Consider the following 9,853-nt stretch of genomic DNA (forward strand, 5'->3'; position numbering starts at 1 on the left):
AGGTGCTTTTATAATTAACCCCTAAATTTTTATTTTTCGCGATTTAGTCCTTTTATTTAATCGGACACTCAAACAACAAAATTAAAATACGAAAATTTCACACAATCAAATGCACACAAATTAAACACACAAAATAATATTGAAATATTTTTAGGACTCGGATTTGTGGTCCCGAAACCACTATTCCGATTAGAGTCAAACCGGGTTGTAACATATCAACGCATTCAAGCAAGCAAATTTTTAGTTCATTTCTTTCCTCTTTTCTTGTTTATTATTTATTGAGCTTTATTGAAAATCATTATACAAGGGTTTATTGTACTTTTAAGAGCTTAATTTTGTAAACACTCACTTACTAGAGGTTGATCATGTGTTTCCTCAAATATTCTCTTTCTATTAAAAAGCGAACTTTAAGGTTTTTATGCAGAAAGCATTAATGGATTAGAGGTTCTTGTTTAGCCTTGAATGCTAGGAGAAGGCTTTTGTCTAAGCCTTGCTAGATAGAGAGTTTTAAAGGTTATACTTGTCTTTGAAACGTATCAATTCAAGTTAATGAATTTGGAAAATTCTTGTCGGCAAAAGATAAAGGAGGTAGCCAATTAAGGCCAAACCATTGAGTCAATATTTTCTATCCTTTCTCACCTTAGTGAAAACAAGTTAGATTACCAATTCACTCCTCCTCTCGGTAGAATTCGATTCGTTAAGACTTTACACTCCCTAAACAAGCGTTGATTTTTTATTAGGGCTTTTCTATTTCTTGATTTCCTACTTAGATACTGATAAGTAGGGCTCTTTTGTGATTTCTGAGCTTGTATCTTCTTCTTCTTCAAGGATAACCGCTTAGTAAAGCAAAAAACCCAACCTCTTGGCATGGAACAAAATGTTGCTCAACAATCAGTGGGTGAAGGAGGTGACAAGAACAAAGGCAAAATGCCTTTCAAGAAAGAAGGTGCACGAGCTTTGTAGGAAAAATAAAAAACCGGGGTACCTCTATACACATTTCTCTCAAGACAAAGGGAGAATACTCTGCCAATGCTAAGAAAAGTGACGTCATGTTAGGCACATGAAAAAGCCAAGGCACCAGGAGGAAACATCGCGATAGATTCCCTCTTTAAATCTCCTTACTGGAACAAGAATGCCTAATAGTGCTTTGGGAAGTGATTTAGTGGGATAAAAGATAATCAAAAGTGAAGTCAGCTTTCTCGATACAATAAAATGAAGGCCTTCCTTGAATAGGAGGCAATAAAAGGGTCCATTGATGATTACGTTTTTCTAGACATGGTGGCTCTTCAGATCTACTTACTGTCTGTACTTGTCACAAACACTACATCTTATCATCGCCAATTAGAATGACATGAGAAGAACCAACTAGGTGGAAGCAAGACAGCAGTTAAAATAAGAAGAAGAACAACTTGTCTTACTAAAAGTTTCATCCCGTATCAAGTTCGCATATGCAACCATTTGACACAATATCTTATTCTTGCAAGAGCGAGTAGAAAAGTTTCAAAAAGTTGGCGTATGACCAAATTGCCATACTGTACTTTTTACCCCTAGTCAATTATTTAGGGTTTCTTGGTGACAAATGGTACTGTACTTTTTAGATTGAAAGAACCATGGAACCTGTCTTACTATCCCCACAATCGAGGACAAGTTGGAGGTTTATTTTTATCCTCAAGTGGGTTATTCCTTCATCCCTTTAGCTTGTTTCAGGCCGCGATAGGGAGCCATTCTGTTTGAGGATAGAACTAGTGAAGTTTAGCGAGATATGGTCCCTACATGGTTTTTGGCGATTATATTTCGAAGGGCATAACCTAAATGGTGCAACTCTAGCAGAAATAGCATTGTTTTGTTATGTGACGAGTTTTGGTGCTTGGTCTTCATCATACAATGCTTGGCCTTGGAAGAGTGGAGATCCTTTAGCAAAGTTAATGCTCGAAGAGGAGCGGTAACCTCCATATTTCGTTTGCCAATATGTGCATAAACATTTGAATGCTAAACTTCCTGTCACTCAGCCCAAAGAATGAGGGAAACACGTCACTAAAAGCCTTACGAAGACCCTTGATACATGTATATGTAGGCCTTTCTCTTGTTTGCAACATTTCGTGCCTTCTATTATTCTGACATCTTTCTTATTAATGCTTCCTATGCCTTAGTGCTGATGGAACCGTCTTCATACCAAATTATGAGGCTTGTACAACTATCAGCAAAGGCTAAGCGGTTGAAGCAAATCAATTAGAGGCTCTCTGAGGGATCAAAAGCAAAGAGTTGCTAGTTGGAAGGAGGGATAATGCTAATAGCTATGCTTATGTGAAGGAAGCTCACCTGGTTGAAAATTAGGTTCCATATCTAGAGGTCGAGATAAAAAATTTGAAAGGCAATCTCATGAAGTTGCTAGAAAAATTGAAAGTAAAGGAATCTTAGAAGTATGACTGAAGGTCTAAATTTTTGAATACTTAAAAGTTAAAATCTCACCATACACAAATATATATATAAATAGAAAAAGATAGAATAGAATTCGCATCTATTATATCATGTCAATGGCAATATAAAAATAGAATTGAGATCTAGATGGAATATATTGGTCATGGGTTGAGAACGGAAGTTATAATTACGATATATGAATTTTCAATCTCATAAATGTGCATACATCATGTGTGAATTTTGTCTGATTCTTTCTAATCATTTGTCATATATTTTTACTTGCACTGATAATATTGAAATCACTTATACAATCCTTTTCTCCAAATATAGACAATACTTTTTTTTGAACAATCTCAAGTTTAGGCCTTTCTCAACTCGTGCTTCAATATATTTGAATTCACTTATATTAATAACAATACACATATCCCTAAACCATAAATTCAATCGGTTACACAAAACCTTTTCTTTATCAGTATTTAAGAAGAATAAAATTATTCAGCAGTTTTCTTTTTGACTTTTCCTTGTAATAAAACAAGAAATATAGATTGTATTGCAAAAACAACAAAAAGGGTATGTAATAACTCAATTATATGGTCAAATATGATGATAAATAGCGTACATTATTTATGGCAGTCATGTTCTTAGAGAACAACCTAAGCCAAATCCAGTAACCAGCAAAAGAAAACACATAAAAATGATAAATTTCAGACATGAATCACCATTCATAGACCAGAGTCAACATTATTCCATTTCTTGTTCTTGTTCTTGTTCTTAACAAAGCTGTCCACAATCTGCAATAACGACAGGCTTAGCAGTCCTTCCACTGCTAGACCCAACTTTTTCAATGGCTTTAACCACATCCATACCTTCAACAACTTGACCAAACACCACATGCATCCCATCGAGCCACTCGGTCTTAGCGGTACAAATAAAGAACTGAGATCCATTCGTTCCGGGACCGGCGTTCGCCATGGATAGTATGCCGGGTCCGGTGTGCTTCTTGATGAAGTTCTCGTCGGCGAACTTAGACCCGTATATCGATTCACCTCCGGTTCCGTTTCCGGCTGTGAAATCACCTCCTTGGCACATGAAATCAGGGATCACGCGGTGGAACTTAGAGCCTTTGTAGTGGAGTGGTTTACCGGAACGACCGACGCCTTTCTCGCCGGTACAGAGTGCCCGGAAGTTCTCGGCGGTACGAGGAGTGACGTCTGCGAAAAGCTCCATCACGATCCGGCCGGCCGGTTGACCTCCGATCGTCATGTCGAAGAAAACCTTGGGATTTGAAGCCATAGTTAAAAAAATTGAAAATTGGCTTATTTTTGGATTTTGTTTTGGTGGGTTAGTGTGAGATTTAAGCTAAAGAGAGACTGGTTTATATAGAGAAGATGAATGAGGGTTGACCTGCAAACGGGTCGGGTTGATTTTTTAATGGATCTAATTCGGGTTGAATTGTGATCATCCATTTTCTTTTTAGTCCTTCAGTTTTACTTTAATGTTCAATTTGGTACTTATGTATTTTTTTGTACTTAACTAAGACAAGAAAAAATCAATTTTAAGTACTTAATTTGAATAAACAAAAGCCAAATTCAAGAATCAAACTCATCAGAAAAATTTAGATACCAAATTAAACATTAAAATGAAACTCATGTACCAAATAATATATTAACTCTTTTGTAGTCAAGCTAAAAATTTAGGTAGGTTCTTTTTATAGAAAAAAATAGGTAAATCAATTGAGTCTTAACTCGATTAGCATGGTGTTAATGTAAGAAAACGTAAGTTCGAGTGGGCTAACTTTTTTTTTTAAAAACTAAATATAATTAGAACCTATTTATGGGTTGGAGAGGGACTATGGGTAGTTTTAAACATTATGTCAAAAAAAAACAGATATGATCAAAATCTATAACGAGATTAATAAAAAAATTGAGTAAAGCTTGAAAATTATTATATAACTTAATTTTATTGGAAAATTATTATATGATATTTAAATTATTTTTAAATATCAATTAAAAATATATCATAATTATTTAATTCATATATAGAATTAAAATATTTTCCTATTGATGTACCAAATAATTAGGTTATACTATTATCTCTTTAAAAATGACAAATTTAATTAACATTAAATATAAGATAAATACCTTAAAAAACTCTCCTACGAAATAATTATATTTTATATTTAAAAAATTAAATGATAAAAATGTGGGTCAAAATTGGATTCGATTCACATTAAATTTGAAATAAATTCTATATACGAAAAATAAGAATAATTATTTTTTAGAAAAAAAAAAGAAGTATCAGATGCGATACGGCAGAGTTTTGTTGGACCATTTTTCCACTATAAAATAATTTTAATAATAAAGTAAGTTATAATTATTGTTAAAATGCATAAATAAAGTTACATAAATGTTGATTAAGACCGAGATGCCCCTTCTATTCTAGCGTTATACACACGCACGCTAAATGCGGTCCATTTTTTTTTTTTTGAGATTTTTTTTTTGTTTTTACTCCACGTTGAATATTATAGAAATTCGAGCCAAATTTAAATAAAATTGATCATGACCCACGTAGAGTTAAGCTCAATCAAAATCTTAGGTTCATTTGTTAGGTTTGTGTTCGGCTTGGGCCCGAAAAATGGGCTTGAAAGAATTTGCTTAAGTTCAATCTAAATAAAAAATATTAATTTTTTTAAAAAAATATAATACATCAAAAATACTAAAAGTATTAAAATATACGTTTCCTAATAAATTGATAATAAATTAAAATATATATACACTTAAATAACACTAATATAGGTACAACTTAACAAGTAAATGCCTCTGAAATCAGAGGTGAAGCTAAGGTGTTGACAGGGGCCCGACCCCCCTAAAATGAAAAAATATTATTTAGGCCCTTCAAAAAATTTTAAAATTTTTAATTAATAAAGGTAAAATTACACTTTAGTTCCCCTAAAATTATAAAAATTTAATTTAATCCTTTAAAATTTATAAAGATATATTATAGACTATAAAAAACTAAAATTTCATTCGGCCCCCTAAAAAATTGTTCTGCCTTCGCCCCTGTCTAAAATAGTGACAAAATTAACAATAAACCAATAATTATACAATATCCAAATAATAACAACAAAATAGTTACAACATGATAGGGAAACAATAACAAAATAGTAAGAAAATAATAGCAAAATAGTAAAAAACAACAACAAGAAGAAAACAACAAAAACACAACAGTTTTTTTTTTTTTTACAAATTCGGGCTAGGTCGAGTCGAGTTCAAGCCAAAAAAGCATTACTCGAGACTCAACCCATTTTCTAAACAATGCCTTATTTTTTGTTGCCCAAGCCTATTTTTTGAGCCTATATATTTATTCAAACCCTCCCACTTTTTGAGTCGGGCCACAAGTCTAGGACCAAGCTACTTTGTTTAATTTTTTTTCTCTAGTATAATGATTTATTTTACCTTTTAATTTAATTTTAGTCCTTTATTTTATTTTTTACTTTTTAATTTTTTTTAGCCTTTAAACTTGTATTATTTGTTAAATCACCCAAAATAGATGAAAAATTAACATCAATTAAAATTTTAAGTTTTAAATATTTCAAAAAAAATTAGTAAAATTATTAAAAATATATAAAACATCTTTATTTAAAAAAACTAATTGCTAACATGGCAATCCACGTGTTTGCCACATTAGCAAAGTTAACAAACGTTAACTTTTCCATACATTTTTGGGTGATTTGACAAATAATAAAAAATGAAGTGCTAAAATGATTTTTTTTTGTAAAGTTAAAGGGTCAAATAAGTTATTATGTCTTTTTAAAAAAAATTAAATAGAGTAAACAACCTTACTTGTTAACTCAATCCTTAAGGCACTTTCATTTGGATCATATAAAAAAAAATTCTTTCAGTTTCATAACGGTTGTTAGAGAAAATTTTTATTTTAGTCACTCAACCATTAACTTTATTACAACTTCCGACTTAACCCTTAATAATTGAGTGAATAAAATAAAATAAAAATTCTAAAGGGGATGACGAAATCGAAAGGATTTATTTATGAGTGGCTAAAATGAAAGTGCCTAATATATCTTAAAATTATTTTTAACACATAATATTAATACATTTTATTGGATTATAGTAGTTTTTTTTTTTGAATAATCTCATTATAGGTTCTGATAATATCTGTTCTTTTAGACATAATACCAAGAACTACTCATACTCCTTCCCCAACCCATAAATAGGAGGATAATGAGCTTGGCTACACTCGAATTCACTTTCTCTTACATTGACAATAATACACATATCAATCGAATTAAGCCTCAATCGGTATTTATATTGGCCCTAACATAATATTATTATTGCAATAAAAATGACAGTTTTATAATCAGCAAGTAAAGAAAAAGATTCAACAAACACGTCCAACTTAATTAATTTAAACATTTACTTAATTTATCTCCCCTACGAAGATAGACCTTTTTTATTGCATGCAATGCTTCATTAAATATTGCATATAACACTTCATTTTACAGTACACCCTACGTACTTCAAGGATGATGTGGAGCAAACGGCGGCAACGGCGGCCATTTTCCGAACTTGGGGTGGTGGAAATACTTGGGAGGAAGCTTGGGAAGCGGAGGGCACGGCTTCTTCGTAAATGGAGGAATCTTCGGAAGAGGAGGAAGTGGCTTGTGAGGAATAGGAGGGAAGGGTTTCGGTTTGTAAATAGGAACCGGCGGTGGAAGCGGCTTCTTATAAACCGGCACCGGATGAGGCTTATAAACCGGTGGTTTGTAGACAGGAACCGGCGGTGGAAGCGGCTTCTTGTAGACCGGCACCGGATGAGGCTTATAAACCGGTGGTTTGTAGACAGGAACCGGCGGAGGGAGTGGTTTCTTGTAGACCGGCACCGGGTGAGGCTTATAAACCGGTGGTGGAAGAGGTTTCTTGTAGATGGGAGGGTGAGGGTAATGATGGTGGAAGCTTTTCAATGGCGGAAGTGGTGGAAGCTTAGGCAATGGAGGGAAGTTGTGGTGGTGGTGAGGCCAAAAGGAGGCTGAGACACATGTTATTGGTGAGAATTTGAGGTTCTCTTTTAACCCAAACTGGTGTTTCTGGTCGGTGGTGGATTTGAAAACTAGCTTAGAGGATTCTAAGCCATTAATGGAAGGGCAAGGTTGAGGTGATGATACAGTGCGAAGCTGTGCGTAGCAATGTTCATTCAATTTGCCATCTTTGAACAAGTGTTGTGGAAGAGAGACTTTGAAATTGCCTTGTTTGTCAAGCTTTCCAGACCCTCTGGTTTTGAAATGGTCACCATTTTCTGGCTTGCAATCTATGGTTACACGAAGACCTAGAAAGAGAAAACGCCATTATCATAACATCATAAATATTGCTTCAAATTAAAGAAAGGGAGAATACACCATTAACATAACATCATAAAGTTTAATTCTCTAATGTTAACAAAATGTTAGTGTGATGGTTCACTGGTAGATTTATACACTAATAATGACTCAAACAAAAACCTCTTTTTACTATTTTTTAGAGCTTTTGCCTTACTCGTGACTAAAATTTTTAAATTTTTGGGGAGAAGTGTATCTTTATTTAAGCAGCTTTTTGTTTTATGTATAAGGTGTAATGCAGATTTATCCCTATCATGAGTGCTTGAGTATCAACTCTTTAATTGACCATCGTCAATACAAAAGTATGTACATATAATTGAGTTTGAACTTGGATATGTATGTATATCAATCTTAGTGTAATAATATGTGTGTTGAGGAGAGGTCGCGCTTTGGGCCAATCTTGGACCCTCAATGAAGGTATTGTTCTCTGGATTTCTATACTCGGTTTTAACTTTGAGTTTTTGTCTCATAACTTTGAAGGGAGTCCAAAAGGGTTCGCGAAATTTGATGGAGCGCCTACTCCACCAAAGAAATGTTTAACATTTGGCCTTAATGGGTTTTGAACTCATGCCCTTATATGGCATTAGTGGGTAAGAACTAGATCTATTCATGGGTCGGGTTATCCGCTTAAGCCTAAAGGCCCATCAGAAATTTGAAAGGGTTTGAGTAAAAAATTAGGCCTGAAAAATAGATTTGGACAAAAAAATAGGCCAATTTATAATATGGGTCGGGCTCGAGGCTTGAACATTCAAGGCCTGAGCCTGACCCGACCCATTTTTAAGTTTATAATATTTTATATTATGTTATTTTTATATATTATATAATTTAGAACACATTAAAAAAAATAAACCTATACTAAATATATAATACTACTCTAATGTAAATATTAAAATAAAGTTCAGATGACTATATAAAAATTTTCAATAAATTAAAAAAAGTATAAAATTATTAAATATTAAAATAATATAATATAAATATTTTTAAAAAATTTAAAAAATAATATGGGTGGACCTAAAATAGGCTTGGGTTAGTCTTTTGCAAATATGGGCTTGTTTGAGTAAAATTTTAAGCCTATATTCCGGGTCGGACCAGGCTTGGACAAGCATAAAGTATGTTAATATCATGCCTAAGCCCGACTCGAACCTATGAACACCTCTAATAAGAACATTACCGTGAACTTTCTTAGGCTCTCCTTAAAATACAAGTGACAAAACTCAGATAATCAAACATAAACACCCACAAACAATACTTCTGAGGATCCGGAACCGACCCAAACAACTAACTCCCCCCAGCAATATAGGCCACTACAACATGCAAGGAATGGCCTCGAAATTAATTGAGCAGCTTAGATGAAAACAATACCTGAAAATGCTTGGGTGGAGTCCAAGTTATTCTCTTTGCAATCTGTGCATTCACCAACCCCGACCACTTCAACTGTTTTACCATCACCGTTAGCATTGCAAAATGTGGTCACAAATAATAATGACCATACTGTGAACGCCACAAGTGCTCTTCCTCGAAACTCGAGGTTCTCCATTGTTATTGCTTCTGAGGTAGTGATATGATATCAGAGATTGGATACCAAAGCCTTATTATATAATGGTGTTCAAAAGGGATCATGGGATCACCATTTTCAATGGCTTACCGACACCACACTTAAATGCCTCACATAAGGTTAGGGAACGGGACCCTCACCACCTCTTTGAGATGACTTTGGTGTAGACACGTAGTTTAAACTTTGGTTTGATATGATCATCATAAAAAAAATTAATAATTTAAATTTGAAATGATTTTGTTGAGTATTTTTATTGTGTATTTTCTTAATGGGTGAAACAGATATTTATTTGATATGGTTACTGTTCATGGAATTGACGTTCTAGGTAAGCTCCATGCATATCGACACGTATTCTACTCTAGACTTAACACGTGTTTGTTGGTCCAGGTGCTCGCCAGTTCATTCATTTAGCTTTGTACCCTGTGCGAACTGTGCTCGCAAGCCCTCCCCGTGAGCCCCTTAACGACTCCACCTGGTGGGGTCCAAACTCG

The 9,853-nt window shown here is 33.9% G+C and overlaps 2 protein-coding genes across 2 annotated transcripts; both read right to left on the bottom strand.

Moving 5' to 3' along the window:
• Window positions 1–2,991: 2,991 nt before the first annotated feature.
• LOC107898587 (peptidyl-prolyl cis-trans isomerase) lies at window positions 2,992–3,814 on the bottom strand. Its single transcript, XM_016824090.2, has one exon. The coding sequence runs from the start codon at window positions 3,709–3,711 to the stop codon at window positions 3,190–3,192; it is 522 nt and encodes a 173-aa protein (XP_016679579.1). The 5' UTR covers window positions 3,712–3,814; the 3' UTR covers window positions 2,992–3,189.
• A 2,998-nt stretch (window positions 3,815–6,812) lies between these two features.
• Window positions 6,813–9,511, bottom strand: LOC107898586 (proline-rich protein 2). The gene is made up of 2 exons (XM_016824089.2): window positions 9,170–9,511; window positions 6,813–7,758 (listed from the first exon to the last, which is right to left on the bottom strand). The coding sequence occupies exons 1-2, from the start codon at window positions 9,342–9,344 to the stop codon at window positions 6,953–6,955; spliced, it is 981 nt and encodes a 326-aa protein (XP_016679578.2). The 5' UTR covers window positions 9,345–9,511; the 3' UTR covers window positions 6,813–6,952.
• Window positions 9,512–9,853: the final 342 nt, after the last annotated feature.

The sequence above is a fragment of the Gossypium hirsutum genome, chromosome D04 (assembly GCF_007990345.1).
Source record: "Gossypium hirsutum isolate 1008001.06 chromosome D04, Gossypium_hirsutum_v2.1, whole genome shotgun sequence".
Taxonomy (NCBI): domain Eukaryota; kingdom Viridiplantae; phylum Streptophyta; class Magnoliopsida; order Malvales; family Malvaceae; genus Gossypium; species Gossypium hirsutum.